The 24037-nt window shown below is 36.2% G+C and overlaps 1 protein-coding gene across 8 annotated transcripts in view; it reads right to left on the bottom strand.

Moving 5' to 3' along the window:
• Positions 1-24037, bottom strand: part of CTDP1 (CTD phosphatase subunit 1) — a 95948-nt gene that overhangs the window by 51264 nt on the left and 20647 nt on the right. For all 8 annotated transcript variants that reach the window (XR_014952758.1, XR_014952757.1, XM_085571547.1 and 5 more), the window contains 5 exons: positions 19400-19485; positions 18186-18357; positions 15546-16628; positions 8373-8514; positions 5883-6113 (listed from right to left, as the gene is read on the bottom strand). Coding sequence is in view for 6 of the 8 variants with exons in the window: in XM_085571547.1 (XP_085427673.1) it covers positions 5883-6113; positions 8373-8514; positions 15546-16628; positions 18186-18357; positions 19400-19485 (1714 nt within the window). In the remaining 2 variants the exon portion in view is untranslated. The remainder of the gene's footprint in view (positions 1-5882; positions 6114-8372; positions 8515-15545; positions 16629-18185; positions 18358-19399; positions 19486-24037) is intronic.

Raw genomic sequence — 24037 nt, 5'->3', positions numbered from 1 at the left:
CTGTGCTCATCAACAGGTCAGTCAAGTCTCCTGATTAATGCTTTTATTTTCAGTCTGACAGCTAAATTTTTATTTTACCTTTGATAACATACTCATTTTCTTGCCTTCGCATTGTTCTTTTACATAACCATCGAACCTTTCTTGTTGCCAAGAGCTCTACTCACTGCAGATGCATTGCCCCTAAAATACATTAATATTCCTGCACAAGTGGAGTTTCTCCATCACCTGATGAATTTATTATTACAAAAGCAATGCTGATATTCTAATACATTTTTCCTGATCTATGCTAGGCTTTTAATTTTGAGTCTCTAAGTACACTCTTCTATTTCTCAACCTTATAGACAAGAGTTCTACATGTGGAAAGAGCACTTCTGACAGTATCAGTCTTCAGACATTTCCCCCATGCTAAGCCTGGATAAGACGCAAACCAGCCAGTATTTCTTTTTGGCTAGTGTATTGAAATATGGTAGCTTTTAATTTTAGTCTGTATTGCATTACATTGTTAATTACTGTATTTAATCCAAACAAAAGAGAATAGCAAAATCTTCATTACAATGGATAAAATAATCACAACTTCATGGGAACTGCTTTATGATAGTAATAATAAGATAGACTACACGCACAACAACAGCAGGAGACTTCTACCTTCCTTGGGTAAATTTTTCTGTGATTATTACTTGGAGTACCAAAGACTTCTAGAAGCTAAAATTACTATATGATACAGATTAACTACCAGTACTGGTCTGTCATATTAACCTCTTGGAACAAATTACAGCAGCTCAGCACCACACAGGATCCAAATCAAAGGTCATAAAGCTCATGGGTCACAAAATATTTATGCTAGCCATAAGACGGTGTATTTGGAGAATGCCTACCAAAAGCAAGTATAAAAGTGACTGCATTTGAAATCACAAGCAGTTTCAAGATGCAGCTACCAGATGAGAGACTAGCAACCTGTTTTTGAGAGTGACTGTGACTGAAAAAAAGTACAGTGTACTCTCAGGGAACTAGAGTTTCTATGCAGAATGGCTAATTCTCATCAAGCCAGGATTTACAAGAATCAGCTTTAGACCAACAGCTCCCCGCAAAAAAAAGCCATTAAACTTATGCAAATCCATAAACTTATGCAAACCCATAGGTACGGTCCTACAAAATTATTTCCCCTTTTGTGAACTTGACAACTTCTAAAAATCAAGATTTTTTTTACCTTAGTACTTAAATTCCAGGATGTATGCAATCTGAAAAACATACAAAGCTGTCAATTTTGCTCATTTTGACAGCTTGTATTTAGGAAACACACATCTCTCTTCTCAGATCCCACAGACAGGTGCAGGAAATTTGAAATCTTGTTTTGAATGGGAGATGTGATGGAAAAGAGTTGAGCCACTGCCATGCTACCCAGACCTGCACTATCTGCTGCAGAAGACCCCTAGCAGCACAGCACAACTCAGAAGCACAGCAGACACATGCCCCTTTGTAGTCTCTCATTCCTGTACAGTGGAATTCCTTGTGAAACTTAAACAATTTGGATACCGTGAAAATGAACTAAGCAAACTGGTTTTTTGCTAGAGTTTCTCACCACTGCTAACAGTTTTTGGGTTGATTGTTTTTTTCTTCCCTCTACTATGTTTTTTATTTTAAAGATCACAGTTTTCTTTTGCTAGTAAATTGCTCTCAGACAGTAATTTTCATAAAAAAGTAGATGATGAAAATAATATGGCATTCCACTGTATTTCCCAAAAGGTTCTTTTAAAGTATGATTTCCTTGTCTTTTAATTTACAACCTAGGCAGGAAAAGTGGTGACACCATTCACATTTCTTAGCAAAACAGAATGGCAAAACAAAAGCTATAAGCATCTTACACAACTCAGATAAAAATATGACAAGCTTGACCATTCCAAGAATTACAGAGAAATTATATGTAGCATGACAGCCAAGCAGATTTTCTTAGACTAGAAATAATATCTAAATACAGCCAGCATATTTTTTAAGAACACATTGTCATATGGTTGATGAGAACTTCTCCTATTGTAGAATAGAGTGTGAGATCATACTTGACTACATTACACACAAATATTAGCTGTAAAATAACTATAATTCTAAAGGCTCCTGTCAGATGTTTTCCCAGTATTTTCCCACTGCTACTAGATAAACACTGGGCCTTCTCATGAAAGCATTCCAAAAGCAATGTGAAATAAAGTCTTCTTAAAGCTTTGTAAGACATTTTTATTTTGTCAAGAACATTTTTAGGCTTTTACATTTTCAGCTGCCTGTAAAGTTGAATAAAAATTAAAGACATGAAAATGCAAGAATTTACATTTATTTCTAATTGAATGTGATTCGTAAGTACTTTTTAAAAAATAACACCATATTCTACCCTGCAGAGGTTGGTTGGTGCTTGCCAGGCTTACATGCACACGGACATATGTGCAGGGTGGGGCCAACATTTGTGGAAGTAACAAACACTTTCCTTGATACATCAGGTGAAGTTAACACTATCATGATGAAAGTGTTAAAAATATTTAAATTCCAGTTACTTATTCAATTTGGCATTTCATATTTTTGCTGTTATAATAACATTGATAACATTAAGTAGGAAAATAGTAACTATGAGCACAAATTCAGACAAAAATGTTGTAAGTGAAATTAATTTATACAAATTTTCAAGTATGGCTTAAGCCACTTACATCTGCTTGACACACCTCTTCAAGCATTCGGTGCATCTTAGCATTATTTTAAACCAGGGGGCCACTTTTAACTTCTCACATGTAAATGACACCCATATTTTAAGCCTTGCCTCATCTGTCATTATATTACTAGTGTTCACTAAAATGTAACTTGCAGTATAATTTTTTTTGTTTATTCTAGTCCAAGCTGCCATTAGCTTTTACATTACTTTGAACAACACTACATTACACGTCTCATGATCTGTTACAACTTTAGTGTTTACTGCAATGTTGGTAGAATGCTGTTTCTGTTTGAAAATGCAAATCGTTGAGATACATAAGGCATGTCAAATAACCTTCTGACAAGTAGGTTATTTTTAGAGAGGAATGCTTCCTGTTCTCAGACAAAGAGGAGCTGCTGGCTACCAGCAGCCCTAGAGCAGCACTGCATTCCCTTTCCTTCTACTACAGCTGCGAACTTTTCTCACTCTTCCGCATGGGCTGCAACAGCCATAATAGGAAAGCAGGTGCTCAAGTCTCAGAGCTGAGCACAATGGCAAGACCTGCTGCTTGAAATGTTGACTACATTAACTGAACCATCTGTAACTCACTGGTGACAATTTCACTGCAAATTGCATGTATAAATTTAAACTAATTATATCCAATTTTAAATTAATATGTTTCAAGTTGAATCCCAGAAAGAAACTAAAAATGTTGAAACCCAAGACAGTGAGAACTGAAACAGTTCTTATGAAATGGTATTCAGAAAACTTGAAGCCCTTTGCAATAACCAGCCCTGCAAGGAAGAGATTCTATCCTAAGTACAAGGCAGTCTATTCTTGGACTAAGACACCAAGAACCATTGCTACACCATGTGCAGTTACCACATCCCCAAGGGCTTCCACTCACAGCAGTGCAATTCTGTTTCCCACTACGTGTAATTCAGAATCAGATGAAGATTTAAGAAACTATCAAAGAAGATTATTGGAGGCTTTGACTACACCCACCCACAACAGGAGCAGTTATGAGTGCCAAGAACTTTATGGTTTAGTTATAAATGTTCCACTCTTTCTGTAGAAGGTGAACGAGGGAGCACATTAAGTCTGTCAGGACAAAAAAAAATTCTCCTCTACCAATAAATTGCTGCATTAATGTAGTTTTTTCTTAAGACAAGTATTATATCAAATTTTAAAACAGATGTGAAGCTTTTCTAAAAAGCTATCATTGATGTACAGATTAAGATAAAGCTCACAGCACTGCCTCAGCTCTTCCTCAGTTAAGACACAGCAGAACCACTTCTATTCAGTTTTTTGTTACTACTTTACTGCCTTCCTGCTCTGTCTGCACTGTGGTATTTAAATGGACTTGCTTTTCTCCTACTTTGCCAAAACACTCTTCAGGATCTCAAGAAGGTGGAACTGCCTTGAGAAATAGAAATGTGTCCCAATTAAGAGATTAGTGTTTACAGGTCACCAACTTTACCACTAGAACAAAATCAACAGGAAATGTGAATTAATTTTTTTTTTCTCAGCATAGACCTTATGCTCAGCTCTTTTCTTACAGCTGCTTAGCTGTGGGGTAAAGTTGCAGCACACAGTAATTGGATTCACAGTCAGATTAAAACATTTCAATTCTGAGCACTGACAGTCACAAAAAAACCCTACTGAACTGAAATAAAAGACAGGAGTAGAAAGGACAAACAGCCTCACTCCACCCTCAAAACCTGTGTGAAGCTCTATGAAACCAAACTAAAAGGACACCTAAAGTATATTTCTTTCTTTTCAGTAAGATACTTAAGTAAAGAATCACCTCAGTGTTATGGAAAAATAGGCTTAGGTGTGGACAAACTCTTCATCAAGTTGTTGACAAAGGTTGGGAAACCATTAAAACCTATTATTTTGAAAGCATTCAATGATGTATTAATATCAACATAACCCATCATACTGGAGCACCTTACATGTGTCATGACAATTACATATATAATTGTCATTATTCTGTATGTAACTGTTATAATTATTATTATACATTATCATATATATTATAATATATTAAGATATCTATTAATATAACACATATATAATATATATTATGTAACATATATAACATGTTATATAAGATATAATATAAAAAATATATTATCCATTAATATATTATTACACATAAGACCTTCCCAGCCTTATTTCTAGAAAAATTCCTTTCCACAATAACTGACCGAAAAACCCAACAACTTTTCATCTCTTCTCTGGATACATGCTGTGTCGATTATTCAAAGATTCTAATGCTCATTTACCACGTCACAGTAAACCAAAACAGACTTTGAAAGACAGTTAAAAAGGAACTGAAAACAAGACATCTTCACAAACAAGAAAGACTAAAAAAACCTGTGTTGAAAACAAGAGGAAAGCTGAAATAAGAAAAAGGCTACAGATACCAGAAAAAGGCTACAAAAAGATAACACTTTACAAAGAAAAGATTTGCCTTTAACTTTTTTACCAGTGGAATGAACAAGCCTTGCTGAGATTGTTAGACTTCCAGAAAGTCAGACCTTTTATTTAGATAGCTGGAGATGAATTCTAGATACTTCACACATCCTTAAGAGACAACATCTTAACACAAATTTTGACAAAATCCAGATAGATACTAGCCTTTGTACTTGAAAAAGAAGACCGCCTCTTCCTCCTCCAGAATTAATGTCTTGACTTAGTGGTCTAAGGATTAGTAACAAGTACTCAGACATATGGCCTTATTTCACAATGCTCAGTCAGCTACACACCTCTTCCATAATTTCTGATATTCCTCAAAAATAAAGTTAATGACCCATCTGAAGGAATTAGGTGAAGAAGAAAATTTCATAAACAAGAACTAAATAGTATCGGTATATTTTATTAACAAGCCAGTATTCTAAGACCCATTAAGAAACATCAAGCTACTTCAGCAATCAGCTACTGTAACATCCTTTAGACTTCACAAACTACACACTGAATTTATTTGGTTTGAGGTTCCCAGTTCCACTTCATTGAGGCACAAAAAGCATCTGGAATTGTAGCATCTTGACTTCAGCTGATTATTCACTTTTGCTTATTTTCTTGGCTTTTTCAAAAGCAAATAATATAAAGCAAAAATACCAATTTAATCAAATGAAAGGATAATGAGAGTAAGATTTACTACGGAATCTAAAAATGTAGACAATGTGACTCTTAGCTATGCTTCAGGTACCTGAAGGATGAGTGTTCACCGTGGACTGGCAAAGTGATGGGAGGAGCTGGAGATTGGATGTACATTGACTGCCCAGATGCCTGTGTGCCTTTCCTGATGAGCTTTCCAGTGTTAGGATCATAAATTCGAACTTCAGGACCAGGTTGAGACTTCGGATGGATAGGTGTTGGGTGAAACAGAGCAGTCTGAAATGTGCTGGGTGTATCAGGAAATGTGGCAGGGCTGTTTTCTCTGTTAGATGGAGTTCAGAAAAAAGAATTGCATTAGAAATTTAAATGAGCTATCTAACCAGAACATAAAAAATGAGCATTCCCTTTTCTTCTAAGGGGAAGAAGAGGGAAGTGGTTTGGAAAATCTCTAAAGAAAAATTTCTTCTCCTCTACCTCATTAAAGTCCCACTGAATTTAAAACAGAAAACTGCAAATACAAGATAATATCATGTTTAAATTATAAAAATATTAATAATTGTGCCTTAGAAATTGTCTAAACACAAAGTTCCTGGAATTATTTCCAGATAGTAGCAACAGCACAATTAGCAAAGCATGATAATCTGTATATATGCAACAAAGATAAAAGCAGGCTATTGTATCAAGTTTTCTATTTGCTCTCCAAATTTGATCTGAGAGAAAATAAACATGTAGTATTAACTTCCAAGTCATCCTAACTAATTTTTTAAAAATACTAAACTGCTTATGATCACTCTGCTGTATTTTGAAAAACATAACTTTAGAAGTGTCAGCAGAAACATTCAGAGATCAGTCTGCAGGAATCACCATTATGGCATACTATCCAATTGTGATGAAGCACCACACAAAAAAAAAAAAAAAAAAAATCAAGCAAATTGAATAATTTTAAAAAATTATCAACTAAAACAGCATGCTATGCTCCATGAAAGCAATGCTATGTTAAAATAAGATTCAATTAATTTGTTAGAAATGATACAAAACTGAAGTTATTACCAGATGCTTTTATGGATGTTTCTGAAGTAGTCTTGTAGCATAACACAGTAAACCAATTCCAAGTTTACTTACTCTTTTCTTGCTATCTTAAGTTCATTTTACATGCAAATGTTTTCTCAGACTTCTCCCCTCCCCTAGTTTGTATGTGCTTTGGACCTGTAATCACTATTTCAAGCACCTTCATTTAAGGGAAAAATCTATTCCAAAGTAGCATGTATCAGGTTAAAGTAAAGGTATTTGCATTAAGATAGATATCTTACTGACTGAAGCTTGTGGGTTGTGGGGGAAGTATGAAGTTAAGAGGTATTGTATTTGAAACACAGAAGTAGGAAAAATTATCCTGTTTCAGTAAAGTGGAAGAGTAAATTAATAGAGGAAGAAAGACTAACATTCATCTAGACATCAAAAAAAAAAAATGTTCATAAGCTACTTCCCAGGTTTCTACTGCAAATTTAGCAGTGTCAAATTAAGCATACCATGCAAATATTCCAAAGTTTGATTTAAAACCATCTGATAATACTTTTTAAATACTAAGTATCCTAGTTAAGCCATAAGCAGGCTACATGTCTTTTCTCAGTTTATAGGGATCCTGTGTCTCAACCTAGTGTCACATTTGATAAATGCCCTCACTTCCACATGTTTCTTCTGTTGGTGTTTTCAAAGCCTAACACACCATATTCTGCCCTCAAAGGGCATCTCATAAGTAGAAAGTAAATCTCTAGCACAGACAATCACACCAGCATCAGTTTAATACAGAAACCCCATTATGCTGTGCTCCTTACTGTCTAAACATGGAAGGGAAGTTTGACTCGCAAGATGTGGGTCTATCCAAACAGATAAGTCAAGAAGCAGAAGCTGGCTTGACAGTACCTTGTCATGAGCTACTTTAGTCAAGTCACTATCCCACAGGGGACTATTATTGTCGACTTCTTTACTAATAATGTTTTTTGCTGCCTCCTTTATTTACTGTCACCCTAGTGCAGTAATTATTTTTTACCTTTTCTCTTTCAGCACTTATCATACCAAAACCACCTCTCACTACTTCCTTTCTTCCAGTTTTTGCTCCTGTCTTCATGCCTTCCAATTCTTCTTAGAATTTTCTATGGAATTTTTCTGTTTATCTCTTTCTCATCACTACCAAATTTCACCAAAAAATGCCATACTTTACCAGTTCTTCATGTAGTAAAAGGATGTACATTTTTTGGCAGCATGAATGATCCCGTGCTTTGGCGTCATTCCCTATGTTAGCTTATGGATGAACTGAAAAGGGCAACTTCTCCAAATTAAAAGAGCTAACAACAATAACTGCTAAAGAAAGTATTGTTACTACAAGTTTTCTCCTGACTGTGCTACTTACTGAACTTCCTCCTGATCCCTTGACAGTCTTCAGTTTAAACAAAAGAGAAATGGACAAACCCAGGGAGTTCTTCTATAGAATCCATAAACAGCTGAACTTGCCAGAAATCAATTTATTAACAAATCAGAATAACCAGTTTTCACGGCTCCTATTCCCTCAAGGAATAGCACTTACCTGTGTGTTTTGATGTAGTCATCCTTTAAGGGAAAGAGCTGTTCCTCAACCTTGTCCCAGCGCTCTAGGCAGCTCCACAACCAGTCAGGGTTAACAACATGGAGATCCTTGCAGTCCTGAGCTTGCCGTACTTTTTCTGTGCCTATTACAGAGAGAAACACAAGTGCTCCCAGAAACACAGAAGATAAACCAGTGTATAGTTAAAACCAAGAACATGTTGTCATCAATTGTACAGAAAAAAAAAAAAAGAACCACTCCTCCCCAGTCCAACAAAACAAGCATAACTAATAAAAAGAGAGAATCTAAATAAGATGCAGTACCTCAGACTCAAGCTGGATGAAGGTAACTTTCTGAAGAACTGGCACCATGGAAGTAGCCCACTAAGATTTATGCAGAAAATTTCTGCATCTTCTCTGCATGTTAGCCCAACAAACAACACATGTGCACTTTTCTGTAACATTTCCTTCATTTGTATTTGTTAGTAGTCCAAGAAAAAGCAGCTTTTCAATGCTGTTGAAGCCTAACTTTTTGAGACATGGTTCCCTGTTCATACAGTGTGCTATCTTTTAACAGGCTGTCACCCACCCAACCTCAATCTACCAGAAGTGGAGGCAAAGCAGATAGAATTCCTTTTGTGCTGAAACAGAACAAAGACTGTGAAGTTAAACATGGCAGGCTAGCATGCAGTCCAGGTGAAACCATCAACAGTACAGCTTGCAAGTAACAGGTGATCTCAAATTCTACTCTCTGGGGATGCCAGAATGAGAGAGAAACTCAGGAAAGTTGCTATAAGTCTTCCAAAAAGCACCAAAAGCAATGCTGTGGTTTAATCCCAGCTACTCATTGATTCCTCCAACCATGCCAGCAGGATGGGAGGAGAATCAGGAAAAAAACATAAACACTAGTGAGTTAACAACAGCTAATGAAACAAAGTAAAATATAATAATACTAATAATATGAACACTTGTCTGTTTTCACACACATGAGAACAATGAAGCAATGAAGCTTCCAGAAGAAAAAAAATCAAGTTTCAGAACAATTCTGACAAGCAAGTAAGAACAGTAAATTAATTTGATTTTTTCATTACAGTTCCCTGGAGTTTCATCTTCATGATTGTCATTTAACAGTATGATTTTACTTGTTTTAATTTAGATGAAAATCTTGAAGTACCTATGCTTCTTCACATAATTTGAAGATGAGACAAAGCAGCTAATCTCAAATATTTAATATCCTGAACTACAATTCACTGGGATAGACAGAACTCAAATGCACTTGAAGACTGGCCTAACAGGTTAGATCAGTTTAAGACATTTGTAAGATTAAGAGACTAAATGAACAGAAAGGGCAGGAGATAACTGTCCTTTACAAAAGCCTGAAAGCCTCTGTTTCCCTACCTTTCGTACTCCAAACCCAGTGGAATACAGGACTAGGGCTACATTTTTCTCTAGATACACATACATTTTTTCCTCGGACTTAGATGAACAGAAAATTTTGTGCGCACATATATATATATTTCTTTTTTCAGCTTAAAATATGACGAGCTGCACAATTCAGGATATAAAGTTTTACTCCACACTAGTATCATTGAAAAAGAGAAAAGTTAATTTAAGAACCCAAGATAAACACACACATATACAGTCCTGTCCAAACCTCTAATAATCTGGATGCCATATTTTAATTTTTGCCATGTAATAAAAATAAAACTACTATCCAACAAAGATTCAGTGGAAAAAATTTTAGAACTGCAACTGCGCTAAACCCAGCACACCTCTGCAGTTCAAGAGGTTTTAACTGGCTGAAACATAAACCTCTAATAAGGGAGGTCAACGTACTCCATGAAATCATACATGTCCTGATTTAAGAAATCTGTTTTCCAATTAATTATCAGTTACAAAAGCAACTGAGAGGAGTTTACTGCAACAGTTGATGGAAATGAGCCAGTTTACAGTGCCAGAAGGAGCTTTGACTGGAGATATTAATATTTAATTAACCTCAATAGGAATTGTAGAAATACCTGCAGTTAGAAATAGTATTTAATTTATAAAGAAGAAATAAAGCAAAGGTTCTGAAAGAGAATCAGTATAAGGGATCTGGGATAAAAAGGACTGAAGTTTAAGGCTTAGCTTGGACATTGCTTTCTTTTGAGAATAAAGGAGAAAGGGAATTACAACATTGGAAAAACAAATCAATAAGACAACAGGTGTTATAAAAAGGATGCTAAAATCAAGTTCATTAGCATAAGAGTTTCAGAGCAAAAAAAGGCAACAAGAGCAAGAAGTCTGGTAGAACTTGTGCCTGGTATTAGATACTGAATCAAATATCAGACACAGCTGGCAATACTGTCCTGCATATAACAGCTCTGGAGCTGACTGAATACTACACACAATAGCAGTGGTTTCACTAGTAAGCACACACAACAGTTAACCAGAGCCAATGATGCTGTTGGATAGATGGGACTGTGCTGCTCCTTTTAGACTTCATCAGGGGAAACACGGACTTGACGGCTTTCTCCAACTGTTTTTCAAACCCACGTTTCTGCACTGATGTCAGGTGTTTCATCTTGCTGCCCCTTCCTCCCCACCCCCACATTCTGCATTCACACATATCTGATTGTTTCTGATGTACGCTGAGGAGCTATGCAAATTCTTCTAGTTGACAGGATTGTGACAAAAAACTTGAATGTGAAAGCCAAAATAGCACAATCTTGTATGAAATTGCTACTGGAACTAGACGCTTTTTAAGGTCCCTAACAACCTAGATGTTCTAGGATTCTGTAAAAGCTGGTGACACAGATTGTGTGTAACCAAACCCACCTCCCAAGAGTCAAAAGTCACCTTTCTCACCTCCACAATATCAAGGCTTTCTGCCTCCTTCCCGTTTCTAAAGTGCAGTGGCCTATTACACGCTTCAGCATACTGAAAACAACATGAGGCAACACAGGCGTGTCCTCTTGGGGAGGGCTTCCTATTTCTAGCTGACATCTTCACAAACCAAGATTTTGCATGTTAATTAAAGCAGCATTTGGTGAAACACCAGATTTAACTGGGAGGAGAAACAGCACTGTGATAATATGTTTGCTGTCTCCTATCTCTTTCCCCAGTGTAACTTCTCCTTTTCGAATTACACTTATTAAGACAAAATAGCAAAAAGATTTTCATCCAAGCAACAGTACTTCTGATGCAACTAAAAACATCTGAATTACGCAGCTGAGCTGAAAATCACTTAGAGAAAAACTGATTTTCCAGACTACTTTTTTGCATTATTGTCATCTAATCGCCTTTCCCTACTTCAAATTCTAAAGTTGTTCCAAAAAATTTAAAAGGCACAGAAGATTTTCCACATGAAGCAACTGGGGGCCAAATTTATCACATCTACTCTCTGATGGGTACAGTCTGAAGCAGATAGTATCGGAAAATATTATTTTCAAAGCTGGGGAAGGTGCTCATCAATTCTACTTCTGAACTTGTTAAAAACAGTGCTCAGCTGACTTTGGCCTCTGATTCAATCTCTCCCATGCAGAACTCAGTGTGAGTGCTCAAGGCTGTGTCAGGACTAACCAGAGCACACAATGGGGAGAGATCACCAGCAGCACTTGCAGAACTTTCTCCTGATTCCAACACACCAAAATCAACATATCCTTGTGGCAGTTTGCAACCAGGCTGCCAGAAAGTGCTTGGAAAACCTGATCGCTAATTTCTCCTCAGATATTTATTTTATATAGTTCTTGATTTGTAATCAAATCCTCTTCTCCAAGAACACTGACCTAAGAAAAGTGACAGATGTGCTGTTCTGAAGCTATTCCTAAAGTTCAGGTTTAACTCTGCACTGTAAAACCAACAGGCTTACTTGTTCAGTGGCCAAGTTTAGAGCAATGCTTAACCTGATTTTTTTTAAAAGACACAGCCCTTGAACATATTTTTCAGGCAAAAAAGCTGTTGACACATTACAGGTGTAGGAAATGGCATGGACTCAAATATATTTTGAAAAATAAAAGAAAAATTCATGGCCTAAACTGATCTATTTCCATTCATACCACACTACAATAATTTTTGATAGATCTGAACAGTTCTATCTGCTCCACCAGTAAAAATTCAATACAAGAATCAACTACACTGTCATTCATCTGTTCAGGAAGGAACATAACAAGGTTTATGAAACAGTGCAATAACTGCTTAGCCAAGTGTGTACACAGCAATAAAAACTCATCCTACAGTGCAGTTTACTGATGCTTAAAGCAAACAGCAGATGTTTCAAAGCCTGAAGCAAGATTTATGCAGCCCATAGACAAGTGGGAAGGACTATAGGATAACCTTTTCTCAGTCACTCTGTTTTATAAAAATTGATTAGATGATGCAAAGATCCTGCATTTTACAGTAAATCAGGCAGACAGTATTTTCTGCCCTATGTAATAAAAAGCCCTATTTTTTTTCCAAGAACAAGAATTTATTAATTTCAGAATTCAGCGTACCTGTGCCTACAGGGAAACAAATGGCCTATCTGCAGAGAAAGAGACAAGTATATATCAAGATAAAAAATTTAAATTATTTACTCTAATAAGCTGGGAAGAATACTGTAAAAACAACCTAAAATGTTTTTCAGTAGCTGTTCATTTCAATGCACCAAGCTATGATGAGACCATTTTGCAGGGGAAACCCCATCACTTCAAGACCTAAGGGGTAACTCTGTTTCGCACTGACTTCTTCCTTTTACTTCCTCTGCTAAATTCTTCCTTTGCGTTCAAAATGAGAAAGCTAATAGCATTTACCCCCAAACACTGCTGCAGATTAAGTATGTGCCCTTACATCTCAGCTAGTGCAAAGTATACATACACATTCAGCTGCTTGTCAGAGTCCCAAGTCTGCCACTGTTAGTGGTGCCACCCAGAAAGACTGAACTAAAAGGTATTTTAGAATCACTTTTCACAAACACGTTAAAAAAGAAAAAAAGATAAAAGTATAGATAACAATGTTGTCTGGGCTCACATCATTGACTTCTGAAAAAACTCAAGAAGGGACATGCTTTTGTTTCCCCTTTTCACCAGCAATTAGACATCAAGCAGTGCATCAGACGTTTGCCACAAGAGCCAAAGTTGCAGTATTTGTATGGCTTACTGTCAGCAAGAGGCTTTGCTCTCTAACCATAAAAGAATCACTATGAAAATCACATTGACAGATGAATTATCAAAAATTCAGTTGTGACAGGACAAAATTTATAACTCTAAAATTTCTGATTAACAAATTCCCTTCAGAAAATTAAAACGATGCAGCCTAACTACTCCCACCTTCCAGGAGAGAATAATAGTCTCCAGCTGAAAAAAAAGCAAAATCACATCACAAAACCAGAACCAGCCAATCCACAAGGATCTTACAAAGGGTTACTGGAGAACACTATTTTATTCCCTCTAAATCCCACTATTTCATTACCATTGTTACTGAAATAATTATTAAGTGATGATGGAAGATGACAGGAGTATTGCTCATTAGGCAGAAATGACTGCCAATTTACATCGGCTAGAATCAGCACAAAATGCAATTTAATAAAAAAAAAAGTTAAAAGTTTTTCATATTCAGATGTACAATTCACTAAGAATGTGCAGGTGGCAAATAATTTATTTATAAAAACAGAACACAAGGATGCATAGATGAATCTAGACAAACACACAACCCTCAAATGGTTCATTCAAAAAAAACCAAATAAAAGGTCAGTTGCTTCCCATTATCATATGATGTGCACCTTAATGGATTTTTTTCAATACTTTTCACTCTAGAGAAATGTGCATGCTTGGGAGTGTCCCATCTACATTTATCCTATCAATTTTACCCTATCACACAATAGTTGCATCTGATGTATAACTACATTCAGAAGTCATCTAGTTTAAGATAAACAAAGCAACTTTAAAATGAAACATTTTAAAATTTGAAATTGGAAAATCATCTCTTATACTGATAGCTATTATTTCTCCAATGAAGTATGGCAAACTTGCATAACTCCTCGCTGAAATAATTATTCCTATTTATGAAGTTTTAAAACAGCTATTCAGCAACAGTAGTAAAACAATGGAGTTCCAAACTGATGCATCCATTGATTTCAAAACTTCACATTCACTGTTGCAATTATCACATCTTTACAACCTAGAATCCCAGCTAATTTCAATGCATCTAATTCCATCTCCTGAGTTTTAGGTTGTTTCTACTACTGATTTATCCGTCTCCATTTATCATATGTTTGTACTACTTAAATGCCTCTTGACATACAGACTTTTGAGGAAAGTATCCTCTCCTTAAAATACAAGCCAATGAAATCAAGCTGCTTCTGAAGTACTAAAACCCCACATGAATAGCACCCCAAAAAAAATCCAGTAGGTGGCAGATAACGTATTTATTTGCTTATGACATGTGTGTCCTAAAAGTACCTGTAAGTTTTAGATTATTTAAAACATGCAGTTTTACTTTTGGATTTCATTGATTTGACTATCAGATTCCATGTAATTTTGAAAGGCCAGCAATGAGGGAACCAAGTCTCAGGTTGCACCCATAAAAACCAGTGTGTTAGAAGCTAGAGCTGCTGACTGGTAGCTCCTCTATGGCAGCTACCAGTGGTACATTGTTATCCATTACAGCTATGAAAAAACAGGCAGCTTTGTCAGACTACCTAAAAGTTATGCTAAACTCTTACATTTCCTCTGACAAAACAATATAGGTTAAGCACAGCACAGTGACAGGGTATTAGCAGTCTCCTAAAATAATGTTTGAATTCCATACCAAGTGAAACTGAACCATGAGAGGTTAACCTGAGATACTGAGAAAAAGAGCACTGCTATACCTTTGTAGCAAGATGATTGTAAACTTTTCTTTGACACAAATATTAAAAGTTTCTATTCAACAGCTCTGAGTCTTTGACTATTAGTATTGCCAATTCTTAACAAAAAACTGAGACATGACAGATTGCATCAGAGAGTATTTTGTGGGTCCTACTTTTAACAATTAAAAGTCACATTTGAGCAAAAAAGAAGATAAAGATCCTTTTTAAAAGGCTGCGAAGTTGTTTTAGGAAGAATCTTTCCTTTGATTTTGATTATAATCTCAGTTACATTAAATTCAGTTACATTTGTATAATCTACAAAAGAGCTCAAGGCATGAACTCTAACAGAGCAAAAGGTGCTCAAATACGTACCTGTCCTTGCTGCAATTAGATGTGTTGCTTTATCAGGATCATCAGCACTAAGTACGAGATTCTTCACAATTTTAGCTCCAAGTGCTGTGGCATGATAGTGTTCCCGTGTCTTTTCAATAGGGAAGTTTGTTGGGTAAAGTCCACTAAATATTATGGTTACATCTGCCAAGACTTTACTTTTTAGTTCTGGTACTATTTTTCTGATGTCTGGAATTTCCTCAATCTCTTTTTTCAGGTATTTATCATACTTTGTGTAATAATCAGTGTGAACTCGCACAAGGATTTCCTCAAGGTATATTAAATGGTCATCGTCATCTGTATCATCTTCTTCCTCTTCCTCCTCCATGCTCTGATCTAAGGACTCACCCATTGTAATTCCAGACTGTTCACTAATCTGAGATTCTGTTTCAGCTTCTTTCTTGTCTCCAGACCCATTTCCTAAATCACAAAGGCTTTCCTGTTCACTTTCCTCTTGTGCTTCATGATCGATTTTTTCCTGGATATTTTCACTAGGTAAAGACTGTGTGTCCCCAGAACGGTTCACCAGCCCAAACTTTTTCTCACTCGTATCAGTACAACTCTCTTGCTGCAAATTTTCATCCTGCAGAGGTTGTTTGGATTTCTTCCAACTTCTCTTTTCCTCATTCTCACTATCTGATACAGAAGTGGATGACTTTTTGCTATCCAATCCGTCATCACTTTCACTGTCACTAGATAGTTCAAAGTCCAAATCATTTATCTTCTCTTGGGTTTGCTGCTTCTCTGTAACTGTTGTATCAATTTGTTCTGAAAAAATCTGACAGTCTTTTGTGTTTGTCAAATCATCAGTGACCTTGCCGTCCATTCTGTGACCAATGCTATCATTTAAGGAGTCCTGGGCATTAACTTTATTATGAGAGTTCACATCCCCATCAGATGTTTCACTGCTTACAGGAGTACTCCCATTTGCAATGCAAGTGTCCTTTGCAGTTTTCTTGAGACCATTACTGTGTTCTTCTGCACATATAACATTCTGTATTTCTTCAACATCTTTTGCTGAAATCACTGCTGAATCCAATGCTTCGGGTTTTGTAGAGTGGCTTGCTAAGACATGAGCAAGAAAAAAAACAGATACATATTTTCCCTTTTTTTCTTCTTTTCAGATTAACCAAAATTTAATTTTCATTAACCTTAAATACAGAGTTTACATATGGAGTTGGATTTAATTATGCTTGGAAGTGATCACTAGGCTTTTCAAAGTTGTTAAAATTCTCTAGGTGTCAATGGTTACTAGAAAGGACTCTCAAACATAACAAACATTACTTTTGTAAAGAAGTTACATAAGCAGCTTTTTTTCTTTAAATCACAGGTCATAAGTAATTATTTATTAACTCTGCAAGCATTAAAGGGTCTATCTTGTAGTGTAAGTTTTATGATTACAACTTAGAGCAATGAAAATAAACAAATGGGGGACAGGTGGGCAGAATTTGCTTTATAAAGTCCTAATCCAGAACAACAGTACAAGAACTTTATAAACAGCCATGTCTTTCATATTACCTAGTTTTCGTAACAAAATAACTGAACTTTTGTCCTTGAAAAGACATATGTATTTTAGCAACACTAAGATGCTAATCATACAATTTAAGACTGATGGAATGCAAGTTAAAGCGTAATAGAATTAAAAGTAGAATAGTTTTAGGATGTGTCTGCAGATGTCTGCAGAAGTAGAGAGATAATTAAAGAAACCGCAGACTTCCAAAAGGTTGCACACAAGCGTTCACTGGAAACACTGTGTGAAATCACACTACTTTGTCTCCCTTTGTGTGCATGTTCCTGTCCTGTAAGGACAGGAGTCAATTGTAGAGGTCCTACACCACAGTGATCTGATTCAAGTCAATCATACTATTTCTATTGTTGTATTGGACACTTCTATTTCAAAAGGGAAAGAGAGTAATGTCACAGGTATTAAATTAAAAAAAAACCCCAAACCCTTGGCTAAACTGGAAAAAGCCCAACAATTCTTTCTTATGAAATTGTGTTTCAAATACATTTTGCCCTCAAATAATTACTGATTTAGTCATGTGTACTTTCCAAATCCATTATGTGTATTACACTGCTGAGCTTGAACATAGGGTTCTCTTGTGTCAAATGCCGAATACCATGTGCAGTAGGTGCTAAAAATTCACACTAATTTTATTAGCACAATTTAGACTGGGAGGCAAGCAGATTTCAACATTCATTTCCAGCAGTGTGTTGAGACCAGAGTTTATTACCTATTCCTCCAAGTCCCAAGGGCAAGGAAGGGGACTGAAGAGGTGAAACATAGAGAAGAAAAAGTCAGCATGTTTTACATGGGGGCATGAGGGAGAAACTGTCACCCTCTACACATTCTTGAAGAGTTTGATATATTGCCAAATCAGCTCTCAGCCACATCACATATTACTGCTTCACTTATGCTCTGGTTGATGCCAAAAGGAGTGCTCCCTGTTAGAACAGTCTAGTTTTACTAAGCTACTCACATTTGTGCTGCCAACTTCAATAATTTGTGATTGCCCATCTGAGCACTGCTGCACTATTACTAAGACCATCTCAATGACTTATATCAATCATGTTTGAAAAGTGGACAAAGTTATAAACGTGGTTTAAAAACAATCTAATTACCTTTCTTCTTCATTTGCATTTCTCTTGATCCAGGAGGTGCATTAATATCTCCTATCCCCTGAAAGTATACATATTTCTTCACAGTTATCAAATTGGGTGCAAACTTCCAAACATCCTCTCTATCATCAATGATGCAGACCATGGAATCTCCGCAAGGAAAAAGATCTCTAAGGTACAAAATAGTCGATAAATTAAAACAGTTTTCGGAACTTATGTAGCAATGAAAGCAATTTCTATTGATGCCCTGGGTTATTATGCCAGGGCATATTTATAAAGCCAGCAATATTAAAATTACGGATAAAAAGGAAACAGCTCTTTTAAAATCTGTGTCCCAAAGGCTAAAAGCAGAAAACAAGAAACCTCCATATGAACAAATGATTACAACATTTCAGTCTGGTTTTCACTGGTTTTTGTTAACCAATAGCCCAAAGTCAACTATCACAAGGTCAATACACTACCTATATATAGACAAGTAAAAGACACAAGAATAGTTTTTAAAGAGTAGATTCATTCAATCCAATGAATTGGATTGAAACAGAAGTGCTAATATCACCCATCACCTAGGTGGAAAAGGAGGTAGAGTACTTAAGATGCATATAAAAAACAGAGCAAGAAAAGAAAAAAAGCTTTTTATTTGGTACAATCAGGTGTGGAGGGGCAATAACTTTAAATATTTCATAAAGCTGCATTAAATGTATCTATCTTAGAAAAAATCTTGTCTTTATACTCTGGAGAAGATCAGAATGTGAATTTAGACTAGAATATAAATTCAAGGCTCTAGATAACCTGATTTCAAGAAACACTGGGAAAAGAAGGTGCTTTTAGCACATTTGAAAGCCAGAATAATCGGTTTTCAATTATGAATTAAACTCACACTTAGAATTTTGGTTTAATTAAAACACTCACAACATAAAAGTCATTACACAAGATCACAAGACAAGGTGAAAATATGGTTGTTATTACAAGAATAAGAAGTGTAAGTGAAAACATGATGCCATGGCATCACACTCTTACTGTTCTGCTACCACAAAACCCATCAAGTAGAGGAAATGCTGCAATGCCCAACACCTCAGTTTTACTGAGGTGGTGTAGGTATTTAAGAGGCAGATAAAGAAGGATATAAACACATTAAGTGCAGAGGGAGTAATTTTTGTTATCTTCTCTGTTTGTTGTCGTGGTTTGTATAATGCCTAAGACCCATATACATACCTAAGGTTCCCAGTTTTAGAAAATGGATCAATACATTCATCCCTTGACAATATCCGATGGGAAAAAAGCTTCTTTTCAGGGTCCAAAAATCCTTTTGGAAGAAGAAATTAAAAAGTTAATGTTCAAGATGTTTGTTCCTTATTTATATTTTATACACTTCTGCTATTTTAATTTGTGCAACAGCAATTTTAAGGCATGAGAACAGATGAGAGAAAGTATAGTGGATCAGGTATTTGTAGCTAATTCAGTGAGATTAATTTTAAAAATCTGACCTAATTTTCTTTCAAGATGGCAAGAAAACTGAATTTGTGATAACCAAATAAATAAGGCTGAAAGAGAGACAGTAGGTGATAGACACATGATTTTTGCAACTTACATTTATCTCTCTATAGTTGGTTCTTTAAAGCTAAATGCTCTCCTGAGCTCATTATGCCTAGGGACTGCAGAGAAGTCTCACAAGAGTTGGCAATGTGCTGCAATATTTAAGCACAGTACGAAGTTAAGAGACTGTTCCAGCCAGAGCTCTTGCATTTGTAGGTTTTAAGTTGTACCTCTAACAACTATTTCAATACATTTACATATAATGAATATGTCCTGGGACTCTAGAAATATTTAGGCCCAGTTGTAGTAAGTTTTCTGACTGCACTCTTCAAAAAAACTAACAAAGAAACAAAAAAAAATCCCCAAAACCAAAAACAGAAGTTGTACTAGCTGATCTTAAAGCAAGATAAAGCGCTATTATTTAGGAAAATGATGACTCGGGTGTACAAACACACATGCACGTGCTTCTGAACCTAATCTCCAGTAATGAAGTTCACCTTCATGAGCAGAACACAGCCACGTAATTGCTTAGCAAGAAACTGGAATATTACATGCTAACCTGTATCTTTTGCTTTACTGAATTTGTACTGAAACTAATATTAACTTCTCATTAATCTTATGACTATTACAAGGCAGTCAATACTTATATGGGAACCATCTTTTCAAGATTTATTGTCTTTTACTTTAAATGATGGCCGTATTAAAACCAGAAAGAGAATTCAAAATGACTACAGACTTTATGGACCAACTTTAATTTTCTTTCAAGGAGCTCAGATTTGCACAGAATATATGCTCAAGACCTTTTAACAGTCTAGCTCCCGAGAGTACCTTAAGTTGGGACTTCAAAAACAAAGTTTAAAAAAGACCTAAAAATCAGTCATCACTTCTGAAAATTGATCCTGCATGTAATTAATATTGATGTGTAATTGGAATAACTTAAAACCCATAAAAGCAAGAAAATTCTGAGTTAAGGACAGAGATTCAACCTTAACTCACCCGACTATGCTTAAGAATTGATGCAAACTCGTAGAATCATCCCCTGTAGTGATACCCTTGCAGTACCTAGGCATAATGAATTGAGAGAATTAGCTATAAAGATTTATTGCTGTACACACGTATACTTTGACAAACTACAAAAGCTGTCACACAAGTTGCTGTTCTCCCCAACAAAATTCTCTTCTGCTAATTGAATACACAGGAACTCTCTACACTGAATTAGACAGAAGTGCACTGATACATGGCAAAACTTCACTGAAGCACTCAGCAGCAATGCTGCCGAGCTAAAACTGTAAGAAAAATGAAGCTGAACTAAAAAAGTCCAAATGCAGAAAGCCTGGCTGCCAGAGATTAGTGATAAGGTAGCATTCCAAAGCTTCACAGTAATGCTTTATCACTAAACTAAAAGTACACTGAGGACAGAGCTCATCAGAGATCCATCTGCAAAGACACAAGCCCACCTTAGGAGAGTCCAAGGTTAAGCTACCTGAGTAACAACACAGAAAACAGTACTGGTCTCTTTTAAAAAAGTTCTCTCCAGGTTAAACTGGTTTCTTTTAGATGTTCCCTAGTCAACTAAGTCAACATAACAAACAATTTCATGTTTTCACATTTCAGGGAAAAGGCAGGTAACATTTCATTAATTTCATCATTTGTTTTCTTCAACACACCAGGCACCCACCAAAGTCACTCTCTCACTCTCCTCTGAAGCTGGACAGGGGAGAGAAAATACAATGATGGGTTTATGAGATCAAGAGAGACTGGGACAAACTAAGCTTCCACTTAGTCTCATTCTCATAAATTAGACACTGTGCTAGGTATGCCCCTAAGTTTCTTGAACAAACTGAAGACACTGTAATTACCCTTCACCACACTAGGAGGGACTATCCAGTAGACTCACCCAGCAGAGACTATTGCCCCAGTTGTTTGCTTCCCACCTCAGACTGACTCTTTGCACATAGACTTACCAAAAAGTACTGCCTGCTCTTAGATAGACTCTCTTAAAAACGAAACTTCATAAGTAAGTAAAAACTAAGTTAAAACCATCAGAAGATACAATGTTGAAAACTGACTCATATTAGGGATGTCTCAAATCTTAAAGCCTGAGTTAAATAGCAGTTCCCAGGAGAAGTTATACAACAGTTGGAACCAACAAGAATTTGAATAAGTCCTTTTATAAATAAAACTAAAACTGAATTTCTGAAGAATCAGGTTACCTTCAGTTCTACTTGAGATTCTACTTTACAACCTGGAAAGAGCTGTTGACCCAATCTTTCAAAAGCTAGGACAACTTCAGACACTGGTTATTATACATACACACTGTATACATTCTGTAATATATTTGCTGTAACAAATCATACATATGAATACCCTCAACTTGGTCATACTTTCTAAATTTCATTGTAAATTTGGAGTGATTTCACACTGCTTTACTCTTAATAGCTTCTGAGGTCAAAATTCTCTGTGGCATTTTACAACCAGCTTTTAAGCTGACATCTGTTTTAAATATACAACTTCTCTTATAGAGAGTAGAAAAAGAAATACTCCAGGGAGCTCTAGATAATAAAATCCGAAGCTCATCTTCATAAGCATACTACCAGATATCATTTTTTAAATGTCAAACTAAAAAAGGGTTTAAGATAAATTATTATTTTTTCATAAATATGAATGGTGTTTACAAATATCAGCTAGTCCCACTTAACAGCTTGCACCAGTCATCTGAGATGAAAGAAAAGGACTGACAAGATGTCATCTCTTTTCAAAAGCCTTCTAGGACATGAAAGGAGCAGCTCAGAGTCCAGAATTCACAAAGATATATAGGATGACTACAGGGGACCTAAGCAAACAACCTTTTTCTCCTAAAAAAGATCCCCAGCATGCATTACAAGTTCTTTTTTATGTAACATAGGGATAACAAAGTATCAAACTGACAGCTCTGTGAGAAACCATTTAACCAATACTGCCATCAAGTGCTCTCTACATGTATCAGCCACGTATTTCTCTAGCATTGCGTTTTGGCTGCACAGGTGGACTAAAAGCTGCATCCAGTGCTTGTCCACAGACCTTCAGCAGAAAGGATGACCAGCACTGCACAAATAACCCGCTTGCAGTTTGAATGCTTTTGATGAGATTAAACAGGTTTGGGCAGAAATCCGTAAGTCTGTTGGTGACAGGAAGCAGCAATACCCTAATTTGGTGGCTATTCCCACTATGGAATAAAAGGGGTAGCTTGAGCATGATGACCTCAGTGTCAGCCTATGGCAGCACAGGGACTGCAGGGTAATTCACACTGGGGCTCAGAGACTAAAATGGGCAGAAGGTCAAATCACACATTGAGAGAAGACAGGGAAAGCACTCAGACATCATGAGTTAACTACCTCTGCAACTCCTCCCTGGCTCTGAAGGCCATTTGCTATACAGCTTCCGACCTTAGGCCAGATCATGGCACACAGACCCAGGTGAGGAAGACTGCCCCGTCACTTTTTTACTACCATATACTGAAACCTAGTGCATAAGAAAACTATTCCTTTTTGCCACAGAAGAATGCATTCCAAGGACAGAAAGGCACAGATTTGTTCATGCACTGGCAGTACACAATAGAAACATTCACTTGGATTGACAGGACAGGACATGCCTTAAACCTCTCAAGGAGTGTTAACTGGAGACCACAAATGAACATCACATCCTGATTACAGAAATATTGTATGTTGTCATTCAGAAGTCTCTTATAATTGTCATTACAAGCCTCTTCTATGGCATTTAACATGCATAAAGAACTGGTTTGTTTTGGGGTTTTTTTCCCCCTAAAGTGTTTTAGAGCTCACTAGGACAGCTAGCTCTCTAACTATTTTGGAATCTCCCTTTCATGCCAAGAAGTGGGATTACTGGGACATTGTTGTTCGAGACACTCCTGGCAATACTACAGAAAAAAAGCAAATGTGAAAGACAATTTTAAAAAAAGCTAGGAGACATGGAACAGCAGTATGGATAGTTTGACAGTCATAAACTAAATTATTATTAATTATATTATCTTAGACCAACAGACTTGATAAAGGGAAGTTTGAGGAGAAAATGTTCTTCTGACAGAGGAGACTAAAAGTGGCTTTTACCCCATCTTGACAGTTTAAAAACATGGTGTCCCTCCTAACATGATTCAGACCTATACACTCAAATAACCAGGGCAGGTTTCTTTTATACTTCTTGGAGAAAAGAAAACATTTCAGCCAGTGACACACACAATAGACTACTACCATTATAATTCAAATACAAGTTTTTGCTTGGAGAAAATATTTTTAAATTCTTGAGAAAAATACGTGAAAATATTG

Source organism: Lonchura striata, chromosome 2, assembly GCF_050655825.1.
Source record: "Lonchura striata isolate lonStrDom1 chromosome 2, ASM5065582v1, whole genome shotgun sequence".
NCBI classification, from domain to species: domain Eukaryota; kingdom Metazoa; phylum Chordata; class Aves; order Passeriformes; family Estrildidae; genus Lonchura; species Lonchura striata.
The sequence above is the reverse complement of the archived record's forward strand: the minus strand, read 5'-3'. Positions and strand labels throughout refer to the sequence as shown.